This window comes from Crinia signifera, chromosome 1 (genome assembly GCF_055691185.1).
Source record: "Crinia signifera chromosome 1, ASM5569118v1, whole genome shotgun sequence".
Classification (NCBI taxonomy): domain Eukaryota; kingdom Metazoa; phylum Chordata; class Amphibia; order Anura; family Myobatrachidae; genus Crinia; species Crinia signifera.
Window position 1 is genome coordinate 475,725,789 of NC_139217.1, and position 19,157 is coordinate 475,744,945.

General features: G+C 50.3%; 1 protein-coding gene across 1 annotated transcript in view; it reads right to left on the reverse strand.

Annotated features, from left to right (window-relative positions):
* Positions 1 to 19,157, reverse strand: part of DNAI1 (dynein axonemal intermediate chain 1) — a 292,217-nt gene that overhangs the window by 209,084 nt on the left and 63,976 nt on the right. Inside the window, exon 13 of the mRNA XM_083155454.1 lies at positions 12,962 to 13,005. Within this exon, the coding sequence (XP_083011580.1) occupies positions 12,962 to 13,005 (44 nt within the window). The remainder of the gene's footprint in view (positions 1 to 12,961; positions 13,006 to 19,157) is intronic.

Sequence of the window (19,157 nt, forward strand, 5' to 3'; positions counted from 1 at the left end):
TATGTAAGATCACTATAGGTAAAGGGTCAGCACTGCTCTGTATAGACATGTGCACCCCCAATCAGAGGTATAATGGCCACAACCCCCTGCACAGGCAGAGACATAGGCTGCAGTTCCACATGCTGCCTGTAGAGAGCAGTGATGGGCTATGTGATATCACTATAGGTAAAGGGTCAGCACTGCTCTGTATAGACATGTGCACCACCAATCACATGTATAATGGCCACAACTTACTGCACAGGCAGAGACATAGGCTGCAGTTCCACATGCTGCCTGTAGAGAGCAGTGATGGGCTATGTGATATCACTATAGGTAATGGGTCAGCACTGCTCTGTATAGACATGTGCACCACCAATCAGATGTATAATGGCCACAACCCCCTGCACAGGCAGAGACATAGGCTGCAGTTCCACATGCTGCCTGTAGAGAGCAGTGATGGGCTATGTGGTATCGCTATAGGTAAAGGGTCAGCACTGCTCTGTATAGACATGTGCACCACCAATCACATGTATAATGGCCACAACCCCCTGCACAGGCAGAGACATAGGCTGCAGTTCCACATGCTGCCTGTAGAGAGCAGTGAGGGGCTATGTGATATCGCTATAGGTAAAGGGTCAGTACTGCTCTGTATAGACATGTGCACCACCAATCAGATGTAGAATGGCCACAACCCCCTGCACAGGCAGAGACATAGGCTGCAGTTCCACATACTGCCTGTAGAGAGCAGTGAGGGGCTATGTGATATCACTATAGGTAAAGGGTCAGCACTGCTCTGTATAGACATGTGCACCACCAATCACATGTATAATGGCCACAACCCACTGCACAGGCAGAGACATAGGCTGCAGTTCCACATGCTGTCTGTAGAGAGCAGTGAGGGGCTATGTGATATCGCTATAGGTAATGGTTCAGCACTGCTCTGTATAGACATGTGCACCACCAATCAGAGGTATAATGGCCACAACCCCCTGCACAGGCATAGACATAGGCTGCAGTTCCACATGCTGCCTGTAGAGAGCAGTGATGGGCTATGTGATATCACTATAGGTAAAGGGTCAGCACTGCTCTGTATAGACATGTGCACCACCAATCACATGTATAATGGCCACAACTTACTGCACAGGCAGAGACATAGGCTGCAGTTCCACATGCTGCCTGTAGAGAGCAGTGAGGGGCAATGTGATATCACTATAGGTAATGGGTAAGCACTGCTCTGTATAGACATGTGCACCACCATCAGATGTATAATGGCCACAACTCACTGTACAGGCAGAGACATAGGCTGCAGTTCCTCATGCTGCCTGTAGAGAGCAATGAGGGGCTAGGTGATATCACTATAGGTAAAGGGTCAGCACTGCTCTGTAAAGACATGTGCACCCCCAATCACAAGTATAATGGCCACAACCCACTGCACAGGCAGAGACGTAGGCTGCAGTTCAGCATGCTGCCTGTAGAGAGCAGTGAGGGGCTATGTGATATCGCTATAGGTAAAGGGTCAGCACTGCTCTGTATAGACATGTGCACCACCAATCACATGTATAATGGCCACAACCCACTGCACAGGAAGAGACATAGGCTGCAGTTCCACATGCTGCCTGTAGAGAGCAGTGAGGGGCTTTGTAAGATCACTATAGGTAAAGGGTCAGCACTGCTCTGTATAGACATGTGCACCACCAATCACATGTATAATTGCTACAACCCACTGCACAGGCAGAGACATAGGCTGCAGTTCCACATGCTGCCTGTAGAGAGCAGTGAGGGGCTATGTAAGATCACTATAGGTAATGGGTCAGCACTGCTCTGTATAGACATGTGCACCACCAATCAGTGGTATAATGGCCACAACCCACTGCACAGGCAGAGACATAGGCTGCAGTTCCACATGCTGCCTGTAGAGAGCAGTGAGGGGCTATGTGATATCGCTATAGGTAAAGGGTCAGCACTGCTCTGTGCACCACCAATCACATGTATAATGGCCACAACCCCCTGCACAGGCAGAGACATAGGCTGCAGTTACACATGCTGCCTGTAGAGAGCAGTGATGGGCTATGTGATATCACTATAGGTAAAGGGTCAGCACTGCTCTGTATAGACATGTGCACCACCAATCACATGTATAATGGCCACAACTTACTGCACAGGCAGAGACATAGGCTGCAGTTCCACATGCTGCCTGTAGAGAGCAGTGATGGGCTATGTGATATCACTATAGGTAATGGGTCAGCACTGCTCTGTATAGACATGTGCACCACCAATCAGATGTATAATGGCCACAACCCCCTGCACAGGCAGAGACATAGGCTGCAATTCCACATGCTGCCTGTAGAGAGCAGTGATGGGCTATGTGGTATCGCTATAGGTAAAGGGTCAGCACTGCTCTGTATAGACATGTGCACCACCAATCAGATGTATAATGGCCACAACCCCCTGCACAGGCAGAGACATAGGCTGCAGTTCCACATGCTGCCTGTAGAGAGCAGTGAGGGGCTATGTGATATCGCTATAGGTAAAGGGTCAGTACTGCTCTGTATAGACATGTGCACCACCAATCAGATGTAGAATGGCCACAACCCCCTGCACAGGCAGAGACATAGGCTGCAGTTCCACATACTGCCTGTAGAGAGCAGTGAGGGGCTATGTGATATCACTATAGGTAAAGGGTCAGCACTGCTCTGTATAGACATGTGCACCACCAATCACATGTATAATGGCCACAACCCACTGCACAGGCAGAGACATAGGCTGCAGTTCCACATGCTGTCTGTAGAGAGCAGTGAGGGGCTATGTGATATCGCTATAGGTAATGGTTCAGCACTGCTCTGTATAGACATGTGCACCACCAATCAGAGGTATAATGGCCACAACCCCCTGCACAGGCAGAGACATAGGCTGCAGTTCCACATGCTGCCTGTAGAGAGCAGTGATGGGCTATGTGATATCACTATAGGTAAAGGGTCAGCACTGCTCTGTATAGACATGTGCACCACCAATCACATGTATAATGGCCACAACCCACTGTACAGGCAGAGACATAGGCTGCAGTTCCACATGCTGCCTGTAGAGAGCAGTGATGGGCTATGTGGTATCACTATAGGTAAAAGGGTCAGTACTGCTCTGTATAGACATGTGCACCACCAATCACATCTATAATGGCCACAACCCACTGTACAGGCAGAGACATAGGCTGCAGTTCCTCATGCTGCCTGTAGAGAGCAGTGATGGGCTATGTGATATCACTATAGGTAAAAGGTCAGCACTGCTCTGTATAGACATGTGCACCACCAATCACATGTATAATGTCCACAACCCACTGTACAGGCAGAGACATAGGCTGCAGTTCCACATGCTGCCTGTAGAGAGCAGTGAGGGGCTATGTAAGATCACTATAGGTAAAGGGTCAGCACTGCTCTGTATAGACATGTGCACCCCCAATCAGAGGTATAATGGCCACAACCCCCTGCACAGGCAGAGACATAGGCTGCAGTTCCACATGCTGCCTGTAGAGAGCAGTGATGGGCTATGTGATATCACTATAGGTAAAGGGTCAGCACTGCTCTGTATAGACATGTGCACCACCAATCACATGTATAATGGCCACAACTTACTGCACAGGCAGAGACATAAGCTGCAGTTCCACATGCTGCCTGTAGAGAGCAGTGATGGGCTATGTGATATCACTATAGGTAATGGGTCAGCACTGCTCTGTATAGACATGTGCACCACCAATCAGATGTATAATGGCCACAACCCCCTGCACAGGCAGAGACATAGGCTGCAGTTCCACATGCTGCCTGTAGAGAGCAGTGATGGGCTATGTGGTATCGCTATAGGTAAAGGGTCAGCACTGCTCTGTATAGACATGTGCACCACCAATCAGATGTATAATGGCCACAACCCCCTGCACAGGCAGAGACATAGGCTGCAGTTCCACATGCTGCCTGTAGAGAGCAGTGATGGGCTATGTGGTATCGCTATAGGTAAAGGGTCAGCACTGCTCTGTATAGACATGTGCACCACCAATCAGATGTATAATGGCCACAACCCCCTGCACAGGCAGAGACATAGGCTGCAGTTCCACATACTGCCTGTAGAGAGCAGTGAGGGGCTATGTGATATCACTATAGGTAAAGGGTCAGCACTGCTCTGTATAGACATGTGCACCACCAATCACATGTATAATGGCCACAACCCACTGCACAGGCAGAGACATAGGCTGCAGTTCCACATGCTGTCTGTAGAGAGCAGTGAGGGGCTATGTGATATCGCTATAGGTAATGGTTCAGCACTGCTCTGTATAGACATGTGCACCACCAATCAGAGGTATAATGGCCACAACCCCCTGCACAGGCAGAGACATAGGCTGCAGTTCCACATGCTGTCTGTAGAGAGCAGTGATGGGCTATGTGATATCACTATAGGTAAAGGGTCAGCACTGCTCTGTATAGACATGTGCACCACCAATCACATGTATAATGGCCACAACTTACTGCACAGGCAGAGACATAGGCTGCAGTTCCACATGCTGCCTGTAGAGAGCAGTGAGGGGCTATGTGATATCACTATAGGTAATGGGTAAGCACTGCTCTGTATAGACATGTGCACCACCATCAGATGTATAATGGCCACAACTCACTGTACAGGCAGAGACATAGGCTGCAGTTCCTCATGCTGCCTGTAGAGAGCAATGAGGGGCTAGGTGATATCACTATAGGTAAAGGGTCAGCACTGCTCTGTAAAGACATGTGCACCCCCAATCACAAGTATAATGGCCACAACCCACTGCACAGGCAGAGACGTAGGCTGCAGTTCAGCATGCTGCCTGTAGAGAGCAGTGAGGGGCTATGTGATATCGCTATAGGTAAAGGGTCAGCACTGCTCTGTATAGACATGTGCACCACCAATCACATGTATAATGGCCACAACCCACTGCACAGGAAGAGACATAGGCTGCAGTTCCACATGCTGCCTGTAGAGAGCAGTGAGGGGCTTTGTAAGATCACTATAGGTAAAGGGTCAGCACTGCTCTGTATAGACATGTGCACCACCAATCACATGTATAATTGCTACAACCCACTGCACAGGCAGAGACATAGGCTGCAGTTCCACATGCTGCCTGTAGAGAGCAGTGAGGGGCTATGTAAGATCACTATAGGTAATGGGTCAGCACTGCTCTGTATAGACATGTGCACCACCAATCAGTGGTATAATGGCCACAACCCACTGCACAGGCAGAGACATAGGCTGCAGTTCCACATGCTGCCTGTAGAGAGCAGTGAGGGGCTATGTGATATCGCTATAGGTAAAGGGTCAGCACTGCTCTGTGCACCACCAATCACATGTATAATGGCCACAACCCCCTGCACAGGCAGAGACATAGGCTGCAGTTCCACATGCTGCCTGTAGAGAGCAGTGATGGGCTATGTGATATCACTATAGGTAAAGGGTCAGCACTGCTCTGTATAGACATGTGCACCACCAATCACATGTATAATGGCCACAACTTACTGCACAGGCAGAGACATAGGCTGCAGTTCCACATGCTGCCTGTAGAGAGCAGTGATGGGCTATGTGATATCACTATAGGTAATGGGTCAGCACTGCTCTGTATAGACATGTGCACCACCAATCAGATGTATAATGGCCACAACCCCCTGCACAGGCAGAGACATAGGCTGCAATTCCACATGCTGCCTGTAGAGAGCAGTGATGGGCTATGTGGTATCGCTATAGGTAAAGGGTCAGCACTGCTCTGTATAGACATGTGCACCACCAATCAGATGTATAATGGCCACAACCCCCTGCACAGGCAGAGACATAGGCTGCAGTTCCACATGCTGCCTGTAGAGAGCAGTGAGGGGCTATGTGATATCACTATAGGTAAAGGGTCAGCACTGCTCTGTATAGACATGTGCACCACCAATCACATGTATAATGGCCACAACCCACTGCACAGGCAGAGACATAGGCTGCAGTTCCACATGCTGTCTGTAGAGAGCAGTGAGGGGCTATGTGATATCGCTATAGGTAATGGTTCAGCACTGCTCTGTATAGACATGTGCACCACCAATCAGAGGTATAATGGCCACAACCCCCTGCACAGGCAGAGACATAGGCTGCAGTTCCACATGCTGCCTGTAGAGAGCAGTGATGGGCTATGTGATATCACTATAGGTAAAGGGTCAGCACTGCTCTGTATAGACATGTGCACCACCAATCACATGTATAATGGCCACAACCCACTGTACAGGCAGAGACATAGGCTGCAGTTCCACATGCTGCCTGTAGAGAGCAGTGATGGGCTATGTGGTATCACTATAGGTAAAAGGGTCAGTACTGCTCTATATAGACATGTGCACCACCAATCACATCTATAATGGCCACAACCCACTGTACAAGCAGAGACATAGGCTGCAGTTCCTCATGCTGCCTGTAGAGAGCAGTGATGGGCTATGTGATATCACTATAGGTAAAAGGTCAGCACTGCTCTGTATAGACATGTGCACCACCAATCACATGTATAATGTCCACAACCCACTGTACAGGCAGAGACATAGGCTGCAGTTCCACATGCTGCCTGTAGAGAGCAGTGAGGGGCTATGTAAGATCACTATAGGTAAAGGGTCAGCACTGCTCTGTATAGACATGTGCACCCCCAATCAGAGGTATAATGGCCACAACCCCCTGCACAGGCAGAGACATAGGCTGCAGTTCCACATGCTGCCTGTAGAGAGCAGTGATGGGCTATGTGATATCACTATAGGTAAAGGGTCAGCACTGCTCTGTATAGACATGTGCACCACCAATCACATGTATAATGGCCACAACTTACTGCACAGGCAGAGACATAAGCTGCAGTTCCACATGCTGCCTGTAGAGAGCAGTGATGGGCTATGTGATATCACTATAGGTAATGGGTCAGCACTGCTCTGTATAGACATGTGCACCACCAATCAGATGTATAATGGCCACAACCCCCTGCACAGGCAGAGACATAGGCTGCAGTTCCACATGCTGCCTGTAGAGAGCAGTGATGGGCTATGTGGTATCGCTATAGGTAAAGGGTCAGCACTGCTCTGTATAGACATGTGCACCACCAATCAGATGTATAATGGCCACAACCCCCTGCACAGGCAGAGACATAGGCTGCAGTTCCACATGCTGCCTGTAGAGAGCAGTGATGGGCTATGTGGTATCGCTATAGGTAAAGGGTCAGCACTGCTCTGTATAGACATGTGCACCACCAATCAGATGTATAATGGCCACAACCCCCTGCACAGGCAGAGACATAGGCTGCAGTTCCACATGCTGCCTGTAGAGAGCAGTGAGGGGCTATGTGATATCGCTATAGGTAAAGGGTCAGTACTGCTCTGTATAGACATGTGCACCACCAATCAGATGTATAATGGCCACAACCCCCTGCACAGGCAGAGACATAGGCTGCAGTTCCACATACTGCCTGTAGAGAGCAGTGAGGGGCTATGTGATATCACTATAGGTAAAGGGTCAGCACTGCTCTGTATAGACATGTGCACCACCAATCACATGTATAATGGCCACAACCCACTGCACAGGCAGAGACATAGGCTTCAGTTCCACATGCTGTCTGTAGAGAGCAGTGAGGGGCTATGTGATATCGCTATAGGTAATGGTTCAGCACTGCTCTGTATAGACATGTGCACCACCAATCAGAGGTATAATGGCCACAACCCCCTGCACAGGCAGAGACATAGGCTGCAGTTCCACATGCTGCCTGTAGAGAGCAGTGATGGGCTATGTGATATCACTATAGGTAAAGGGTCAGCACTGCTCTGTATAGACATGTGCACCACCAATCACATGTATAATGGCCACAACTTACTGCACAGGCAGAGACATAGGCTGCAGTTCCACATGCTGCCTGTAGAGAGCAGTGAGGGGCTATGTGATATCACTATAGGTAATGGGTAAGCACTGCTCTGTATAGACATGTGCACCACCATCAGATGTATAATGGCCACAACTCACTGTACAGGCAGAGACATAGGCTGCAGTTCCTCATGCTGCCTGTAGAGAGCAATGAGGGGCTATGTGATATCACTATAGGTAAAGGGTCAGCACTGCTCTGTAAAGACATGTGCACCCCCAATCACAAGTATAATGGCCACAACCCACTGCACAGGCAGAGACGTAGGCTGCAGTTCAGCATGCTGCCTGTAGAGAGCAGTGAGGGGCTATGTGATATAGCTATAGGTAAAGGGTCAGCACTGCTCTGTATAGACATGTGCACCACCAATCACATGTATAATGGCCACAACCCACTGCACAGGAAGAGACATAGGCTGCAGTTCCACATGCTGCCTGTAGAGAGCAGTGAGGGGCTTTGTAAGATCACTATAGGTAAAGGGTCAGCACTGCTCTGTATAGACATGTGCACCACCAATCACATGTATAATTGCTACAACCCACTGCACAGGCAGAGACATAGGCTGCAGTTCCACATGCTGCCTGTAGAGAGCAGTGAGGGGCTATGTGATATCGCTATAGGTAAAGGGTCAGCACTGCTCTGTGCACCACCAATCACATGTATAATGGCCACAACCCACTGCACAGTCAGAGACACAGCAGGAACACAAAGACTTGGCACATTGTATTGTGTGTATTACAATGATTCCTAATGAATCTATATTTGCGAACACTCTGCTCCAGATATATTCTTATTACTGATACTGCTGGTGTCACCAGTAGAAGATTTTGCCTCAGATTGGTCATGGCCATTGTCCTGTATACATGCCAACACTACAGTACCCACCCAGCGTTTGCCGACTCTCTGCGTTAACTGCTGTACACAGCATGCTCATCTGTGTAGACACTGAAGTACACATAAATCCACAGCGGAGAGTAATTGGTATGTGTCCTATTACAGTACAGCAATGGCGTCTGTATGTAACAGAAGCTCTAGTCAGTACATGCAATAAGGAGTGTCACAGTCTCTGGGCCCTCACAGCAATGGCTATACCCTCACTAGACACATAGAACTGATACAATTACAGTGGTGTGTACAAGGAAGATCGCGATTCATCTGCCAGTATGCAAAACTCTGGATTTCAAAATTAGATTTAAGGGCATAAAACAAAAGATTAGTCCCACACTGCCCCCTTGTGGATAACTGCAGCAACTACAACTAGTACTTTCTGTTTTGGTGGCAAATTTGCGTCCTCACGCAAGTACTCCCCATTGAAAACGGACGGCAGATGGTTACAAGTCATGCATTGTTATACAAGAGCCTACTGAGGGTATGAGAGGAACTAAGGTCATCAATAAACCATAATGGGCAGCATGATGCTGTCATGGCTACTAACTATGCCATCACAACCATGAGCTGAGTATCTATGTTATTCTGTGTTCCCGTGGGTTACCTCCAACAACATACTGGTAGCGCTGTGATTACAGCCCCAGCACAAGTGAGATAATAAGCCAATGACTCTGACGCTGTTTTGCGTACAGAGACGCACGCTGCTGACTGTGACCAGACGCCTGCCCTTACGCTCTGGCTATGTCCTTCAGGTCCACAGATGGTGGTTCCAGGTCTCACGGGACCGGGCCAATAGGGGATTCCCTGTTACCGTCAGTAACCGCCTGTTACTGACTCCACCCACTACGCAGTGGGCGGGGATATCGCTGCCACCACCGGACTCCTACTACGTGGCGCCTGGAATCACAGTTACTTCCTCCGGCCCAAACACTGGCACCAGAGTACTACCTGCTGGGGTGTATGTGTCGACACACTGCTGACACCCCCCCGACTGGTGTTGGTTGGTTCCCCACTGGTCACGGGCCAGATCTCTGCTCCGGTAGCTGGCAGAGCGGAACTTGGAGGATGCTGGATCCTTGTACCCAGAACAGCCGGAGAACAGAATTATTGCAGTAATTCTGTTGGTCGCAAGAAGAAAGCAGTCGTCTTGAGGCAGAGGAGGTTTTATTAGCTCAAATATAAGCCCTTAAAAAGGACCCTCTCCTAGATCTCTCTAGGAGTAACAGCATACAGATGTTCCAGCGTTCAGACACAGGCAGAAGTACCAATACCAGGGCTCACAGGCCCTTTATATAGGCAGAAAAGACAGGCATAGTCACATCCTCCCCTATACCTAAGGATTTGCATATCAAATCAGACCATCATACTTGACATAACGAAATCAAGATTACATACCAAAAGTATAAGTCCAATTTCCTTACAATATTTAACTTCCAGGAACGGTGGAGATCATTTGATTATCTCCTGGACATGATTACATAAAGAAACACAAATGTCTGTGCATTACCAACACCACACACACAGGATGGCAAACACCCAGCCCACCACCTGCTGTGCTTTGCCCAATTTTTAAAGGGCAAAATGCGCCCTGCCCCTCTAGCAGCGGCCGCTAAAAGAGCCTGCTGTCTGCCCCTGCTGTTGTGGAAACAACCAGAGTTGAACATGGCTCTGACCCATGTCAAGTGCAGTGTGAACGGGTAGCCTAGGTCGAGTTCCAGTATGGAGAAGGCAGTGCTGTCTGCTCCAAGCGCTGCCTCCTCCCCAACCCCTGGATGACACGCCACCGCTCAGCTCCACCCCGTATGACATCACTGCAATAAGTCGGGTCGGAGGCGGAGCTTACAGACCGTAAATGCCGCGTCGCTCTGGGGATGGGAGCAGTGTCCAAATCCTGGGTGAAAATACACAAAAATAGTAGCGCTAAACAATAATAAAATTGACAGATTTAATATATACATATAGTGCACATAGAAATGATAAATAAACATTTGCACCAGCACCTCAAATGAATAGCTGCCTACAATAAAGGGTCCATTCCTAGTATGCCGCCTATTCTAAGTCTCCTCAATGGTGTGGGAGTGAGGGTATATTTACCGCAAAGGTACACTAGTCCAAATGTGGGTTATTCCGTTTAGGATTGCATGTCAGCAGAGTCCAACAATTGGCAGTTAGAAGGTTTTCCCCAAAGTTCCATAGAAGCGGTTTTTGAAGGTGGAAACGATCCTTTGATAAAGCTGCACTTTGATGCAGCGAAACGCGTCAGTCACCACTGCACCGGTTACCTACCAAACCAGGATCCAGACCAGCCGCCATCGGAGGGTTTCCATCTTCAAAAACCGCTTCTATGGAACTTTGGGGAAAACCTTCTAACTGCCAATTGTTGGACTCTGCTGACATGCAATCCTAAACGGAATAACCCACATTTGGACTAGTGTACCTTTGCGGTAAATATACCCTCACTCCCACACCATTGAGGAGACTTTTACGGTTCTTCCGGAGAATAGGCGGCATACTAGGAATGGACCCTTTATTGTAGGCAGCTATTCATTTGAGGTGCTGGTGCAAATGTTTATTTATCATTTCTATGTGCACTATATGTATATATTAAATCTGTAAATGGTCTGAAAGTGGTATTACTGTTCAATTATTCTGCATAATGTGCACTTATTTCGGGGTCTCCTCACTCTCAGGACACGTGTAATACACACAGTCCCGGCGTCCCCTCACTCTCAGCACACGTGTAATACACACAGTCCCGGCGTCCCCTCACTCTCAGGACACGTGTAATACAGACAGACCCGGCGTCCCCTCACTCTCAGCACACGTGTAATACAGACAGTCCCGGCGTCCCCTCACTCTCAGGACACATGTAATACAGACAGTCGCGGCGTTCCCTCACTCTCAGGACACGTGTAACACAGACAGTCCCGGCGTCCCCTCACTCTCAGCACACGTGTAATACAGACAGTCCCGGCGTCCCCTCACTCTCAGGACACGTGTAATACAGACAGTCCCGGCGTCCCCTCACTCTCAGGACACGTGTAATACAGACAGTCCCGGCGTCCCCTCACTCTCAGGACACGTGTAATACAGACAGTCCCGGCCTCCCCTCACTCTCAGGACACGTGTAATACAGACAGTCCCGGCATCCGCTCACTCTCAGGACACGTGTAATACAGACAGTCCCGGCGTCCCTTCACTCTCAGGACACGTGTAATACAGACAGTCCCAGCCTCCCCTCACTCTCAGCACACGTGTAATACAGATAGTCCCGGCGTCCCCTCACTCTCAGGACACGTGTAATACAGACAGTCCCGGCGTCCCCTCAGTCTCAGGACACGTGTAATACAGACAGTCCCGGCCTCCCCTCACTCTCAGGACACATGTAACACAGACAGTCCCGGTGTCCCCTCACTCTCAGGACACGTGTAATACAGACAGTCCCGGCGTCTTCTCACTCTCAGGACACGTGTAATACAGACAGTCCCGGCGTCCCCTCACTCTCAGGACACGTGTGATACAGACAGTCCCGGCGTCCCCTCACTCTCAGGACACGTGTAATACAGACAGTCCCGGCGTCCCCTCAGTCTCAGGACACGTGTAATACAGACAGTCCCGGCGTCCCCTCAGTCTCAGGACACGTGTAATACAGACAGTCCCGGTGTCCCCTCGCTCTCAGGACACGTGTAATACAGACAGTCCCGGCGTCCCCTCACTCTCAGGACACGTGTAATACAGACAGTCCCGGCGTCCCCTCACTCTCAGGACACGTGTGATACAGACAGTCCCGGCGTCCCCTCACTCTCAGGACACGTGTCATACAGACATTACTGGGTAAATAATGTTTAAAGCAACTCCATAAGGTCGACACTGTAAACATGTTGACACACAGAAAAGTTTGACATGTTTTTCACATTTTTTGGTATGAATGCCGATACTGTTGCCAATCGGAGCCCATGTGGGTGTGGAGTATGTGATATGTATGTCGATCATTTGTTGTCAACCTATTGACCTATCCACCTAGACAATGTAATCCATCCAGATGTGTAGGATCGGAGGGGCACCATGATCCCAGATACGGAGAATGCTGCAGTAAGTGTGTGATACGGAATGTGTGTGTCATCATCGTCATCATCGTACAGTTACAGTCACAACGGAACAGACACTTACAGGATCCATGTCCGACTGCAAACAGATCCTTGTATTTGGGGTTCCTGTGAGGGGAGAGAAGAGAAATCATCAGAAGGCGGATATTACAGCAAGTGACCCCCGTACTGGGAGCCGTGGCACCGTTGGGTGCTGTAGGGCACGTGTATGGCTCATACAGTGACCCCCGTACTGGGAGCCGTGGCACCGTTGGGTGCTGTAGGGCACGTGTATGGCTCATACAGTGACCCCCGTACTGGGAGCCGTGGCACCGTTGGGTGCTGTAGGGCACGTGTATGGCTCATACAGTGACCCCCGTACTGGGAGCCGTGGCACCGTTGGGTGCTGTAGGGCACGTGTATGGCTCATACAGTGGCTCCCGTGGCACTGTTGGGTGCTGTAGGGCACGTGTATGGCTCATACAGTGGCTCCCGTACTGGGAGCCGTGGCACCGTTGGGTGCTGTAGGGCACGTGTATGGCTCAGAGTGGCTCCCGTAATGGGAGCCGTGGCACCGTTGGGTGCTGTAGGGCACGTGTATGGCTCATACAGTGGCTCCCGTGGCACCGTTGGGTGCTGTAGGGCACGTGTATGGCTCATACAGTGGCTCCCGTACTGGGAGCCGTGGCACCGTTGGGTGCTGTAGGGCACGTGTATGGCTCATACAGTGACTCCCGTACTGGGAGCCGTGGCACCGTTGGGTGCTGTAGGGCACGTGTATGGCTCATACAGTGGCTCCCGTGGCACCGTTGGGTGCTGTAGGGCACGTGTATGGCTCATACAGTGGCTCCCGTACTGGGAGCCGTGGCACCGTTGGGTGCTGTAGGGCACGTGTATGGCTCATACAGTGACTCCCGTACTGGGAGCCGTGGCACCGTTGGGTGCTGTAGGGCACGTGTATGGCTCATACAGTAACTCCCGTACTGTGAGCCGTGGCACCGTTGGGTGCTGTAGGGCACGTGTATGGCTCATACAGTGGCTCCCGTACTGGGAGCCGTGGCACCGTTGGGTGCTGTAGGGCACGTGTATGGCTCAGAGTGGCTCCCGTACTGGGAGCCGTGGCACCGTTGGGTGCTGTAGGGCACGTGTATGGCTCATACAGTGGCTCCCGTGGCACCGTTGGGTGCTGTAGGGCACATGTATGGCTCATACAGTGGCTCCCGTACTGGGAGCCGTGGCACCGTTGGGTGCTGTAGGGCACGTGTATGGCTCATACAGTGACTCCCGTACTGGGAGCCGTGGCACCGTTGGGTGCTGTAGGGCACGTGTATGGCTCATACAGTGACTCCCGTACTGGGAGCCGTGGCACCGTTGGGTGCTGTAGGGCACGTGTATGGCTCATACAGTGACTCCCGTACTGGGAGCCGTGGCACCGTTGGGTGCTGTAGGGCACGTGTATGGCTCATACAGTAACTCCCGTACTGGGAGCCGTGGCACCGTTGGGTGCTGTAGGGCACCTGTATGGCTCATACAGTGTCTCCCGTACTGGGAGCCGTGGCACCGTTGGGTGCTGTAGGGCACCTGTATGGATCATACAGTGGCTCCCGTACTGGGAGCCGTGGCACCGTTGGGTGCTGTAGGGCACCTGTATGGCTCATACAGTAGCTCCCGTACTGGGAGCCGTGGCACCGTTGGGAGCTCTGGGTTGTGATCTAGGACTTAATGATTTTGTGGTCCGTGTGATTGGCGGCTGCCAGTCACAGGTATTACTAAGGCTAACTAGAAGCACATCTGTCTGGTTCCGTCTGACCTCAGAGGAACCATGGAAGTAATGCGGATACTGGGGGGGTGCTGTGATAAAGGAATGTTTGGGAGACAATGGGTTAATAACCTCTACAACAGGAGTGGCCAAAGCGGTCCTCAAGATCATTTGTGTCATAACAAATCCTTTCCCATTACAATCACTGCCCAGCGTCTCTAGTACACTGAGTATTTCACGGTGTCTGTGATGCCCAATAGAGAGCAGTAGCAGTAAATAGAGAGCAGTAGCAGTAAATAGAGAGCGGTAGTAGTAAATAGAGAGCGGTAGTAGAAAATAGAGTGGTAGTAGTAAATAGAGAGTAGTAGAATATGTCTCTGAGTTACACCGGAAGAGAGCAGTAGTATATGTGCCTGGGTTACAGAGGGAGAGAGCAGTAGTACATGTGCCTGGGTTACAGCGGGAGAGAGCAGTAGTACATGTGCCTGGGTTACAGCAGGAGAGAGCAGTAGTACATGTGCCTGGGTTACACCGGGAGAGAGCAGTAGTACATGTGCCTGGGTTACAGCAGGAGAGAGCAGTAGTACATGTGCCTGGGTTACAGCAGGAGAGAGCAGTAGTACATGTGCCTGGGTTACAGCAGGAGAGAGCGGTAGTATATGTGCCTGGGTTACAGCAGGAGAGAGCGGTAGTACATGTGCCTGGGTTACAGCAGGAGAGAGCAGTAGTATATGTGCCTGGGTTACAGCAGGAGAGAGAGAGCAGTAGTATATGTGCCTGGGTTACACAGGGAGAGAGCAGTAGTATATGTGCCTGGGTTACACCGGGAGAGAGCGGTAGTACATGTGCCTGGGTTACAGCAGGAGAGAGCGGTAGTACATGTGCCTGGGTTACAGCGGGAGAGAGCAGTAGTATATGAGCCTGGGTTACAGCAGGAGAGAGCGGTAGTATATGTGCCTGGGTTACAGCAGGAGAGAGCGGTAGTATATGAGCCTGGGTTACACCAGGAGAGAGCAGTAGTATATGTGCCTGGGTTACACCGGGAGAGAGCAGTAGTATATGTACCTGGGTTACAGCAGGAGAGAGCAGTAGTATATGTGCCTGGGTTACACCGGGAGAGAGCAGTAGTATATGTGCCTGGGTTACACCAGGAGAGAGCAGTAGTATATGTGCCTGGGTTACACCGGGAGAGAGCAGTAGTATATGTACCTGGGTTACAGCAGGAGAGAGCAGTAGTATATGTACCTGGGTTACAGCAGGAGAGAGCAGTAGTATATGTGCCTGGGTTACACTGGGAGAGAGCAGTAGTATATGTGCCTGGGTTATTCCGGGAGAGAGCAGTAGTATATGTACCTGGGTTACAGCAGGAGAGAGCAGTAGTATATGTGCCTGGGTTACACCGGGAGAGAGCAGTAGTATATGTGCCTGGGTTACAGCGGGAGAGAGCAGTAGTATATGTACCTGGGTTACAGCAGGAGAGAGCTGTAGTATATGTGCCTGGGTTACAGCAGGAGAGAGCAGTAGTATATGTGCCTGGGCTACACCGGGAGAGAGCAGTAGTATATGTGCCTGGGTTACATTAGGAGAGAGCAGTAGTATATGTGCCTGGGTTACACCGGGATAGAGCAGTAGTATATGTACCTGGGTTACACCGGGAGAGAGCAGTAGTATATGTGCCTGGGTTACACCGGGAGAGAGCAGTAGTATATGTGCCTGGGCTACACCGGGAGAGAGCGGTAGTATATGTACCTGGGTTACACCGGGAGAGAGCAGTAGTATATGTGCCTGGGTTACACCGGGAGAGAGCAGTAGTATATGTACCTGGGCTACACCGGGAGAGAGCAGTAGTATGTGTGCCTGGGTTACAGCGGGAGAGAGCAGTAGTATATGTGCCTGGGTTACACCGGGAGAGAGCAGTAGTATATGTACCTGGGTTACAGCGGGAGAGAGCAGTAGTATATGTGCCTGGGTTACACCGGGAGAGAGCAGTAGTATATGTGCCTGGGTTACACCGGGAGAGAGCGGTAGTATATGTGCCTGGGTTACAGCGGGATAGAGCAGTAGTATATGTGCCTGGGTTACAGCGGGATAGAGCAGTAGTATATGTGCCTGGGTTACAGCGGGAGAGAGCAGTAGTATATGTGCCTGGGTTACAGCAGGAGAGAGCGGTAGTATATGTACCTGGGTTACAGCAGGAGAGAGCGGTAGTATATGTGCCTGGGTTACACCGGGAGAGAGCAGTAGTATATGTACCTGGGTTACACCGGGAGAGAGCAGTAGTATATGTGCCTGGGTTACACCGGGAGAGAGCAGTAGTATATGTACCTGGGTTACACCGGGAGAGAGCAGTAGTATATGTACCTGGGTTACACCGGGAGAGAGCAGTAGTATATGTGCCTGGGTTACAGCAGTAGTATATGTACCTGGGTTACAGCAGGAGAGAGCGGTAGTATATGTGCCTGGGTTACAGCGGGAGAGAGCAGTAGTATATGTGCCTGGGTTACAGCGCGATAGAGCAGTAGTATATGTGCCTGGGTTACACCGGGAGAGAGCAGTAGTATATGTGCCTGGGTTATATACTCTAATAGGACGCTGCGGATCCCTTGTTCTCTTCCCCCTGATACTTATGTCAGTGCCCCCTGCTGATGCAGCTATGGTTATGTGCCCTGTATTTGTCCTCTATTGTATTCAGCTGTCAGTCACTGTCTCCTGGGTTATATACTGTGTAATAGGGTGCTGCGGATCCCTTGTTCTCTGCCCCACGATACTTATGTCAGTGCCGCCTGCTGATGCAGCTATGGTTATGTGCCCTGTACTTGTCCTCTATTGTATTCAGCTGTAAGTCACTGTCTCCTGGGTTATATACTCTGTAACAGGGCGCTGCGGATCCCTTGTTCTCTGCCCCCTGATACTATGTCAGTGTCCTCTGCTGATGCAGCTATGGTTATGTGCCCTGTACTAGTCCTCTATTGTATACAGCTGTAAGTCACTGTCTCCTGGGTTATATACTGTGTAATAGGATGCTGCGGATCCCTTGTTCTCTGCCCCCTGATACTTATGTCAGTGCCGCCTGTTGATGCAGCTATGGTTATGTGCCCTGTACTTGTCCTCTATTGTATACAGCTGTAAGTCACTGTCTCCTGGGTTATATACTCTGTAATAGGGTGCTGCGGATACCTTGTTCTCTGCCCCTGATACTTATGTCAGTGCCCTCTGCTGATGCAGCTATGGTTATGTGCCATGTATTTGTCCTCTATTGTATACAGCTGTAAGTCACTGTCTCCTGGGCTATATACTCTGTAATAGGGTGCTGTGGATCCCTTGTTCTCTGCCCCCTGATACTTATGTCAGTGTCCCCTGCTGATGCAGCTATGGTTATGTGCCCTGTATTTGTCCTCTATTGTATTCAGCTGTCAGTCACTGTCTCCTGGGTTATATACTGTGTAATAGGGTGCTGCGGATCCCTTGTTCTCTGCCCCACGATACTTATGTCAGTGCCGCCTGCTGATGCAGCTATGGTTATGTGCCCTGTACTTGTCCTCTATTGTATTCAGCTGTAAGTCACTGTCTCCTGGGTTATATACTCTGTAACAGGGCGCTGCGGATCCCTTGTTCTCTGCCCCCTGATACTATGTCAGTGTCCTCTGCTGATGCAGCTATGGTTATGTGCCCTGTACTAGTCCTCTATTGTATACAGCTGTAAGTCACTGTCTCCTGGGTTATATACTGTGTAATAGGATGCTGCGGATCCCTTGTTCTCTGCCCCCTGATACTTATGTCAGTGCCGCCTGTTGATGCAGCTATGGTTATGTGCCCTGTACTTGTCCTCTATTGTATACAGCTGTAAGTCACTGTCTCCTGGGTTATATACTCTGTAATAGGGTGCTGCGGATACCTTGTTCTCTGCCCCTGATACTTATGTCAGTGCCCTCTGCTGATGCAGCTATGGTTATGTGCCATGTATTTGTCCTCTATTGTATACAGCTGTAAGTCACTGTCTCCTGGGCTATATACTCTGTAATAGGGTGCTGTGGATCCCTTGTTCTCAGCCCCCTGATACTTATGTCAGTGTCCCCTGCTGATGCAGCTATGGTTATGTGCCCTGTATTTGTCCTCTATTGTATTCAGCTGTCAGTCACTGTCTCCTGGGTTATATACTGTGTAATAGGGTGCTGCGGATCCCTTGTTCTCTGCCCCACGATACTTATGTCAGTGCCGCCTGCTGATGCAGCTATGGTTATGTGCCCTGTACTTGTCCTCTATTGTATTCAGCTGTAAGTCACTGTCTCCTGGGTTATATACTCTGTAACAGGGCGCTGCGGATCCCTTGTTCTCTGCCCCCTGATACTATGTCAGTGTCCTCTGCTGATGCAGCTATGGTTATGTGCCCTGTACTAGTCCTCTATTGTATACAGCTGTAAGTCACTGTCTCCTGGGTTATATACTGTGTAATAGGATGCTGCGGATCCCTTGTTCTCTGCCCCCTGATACTTATGTCAGTGCCGCCTGTTGATGCAGCTAT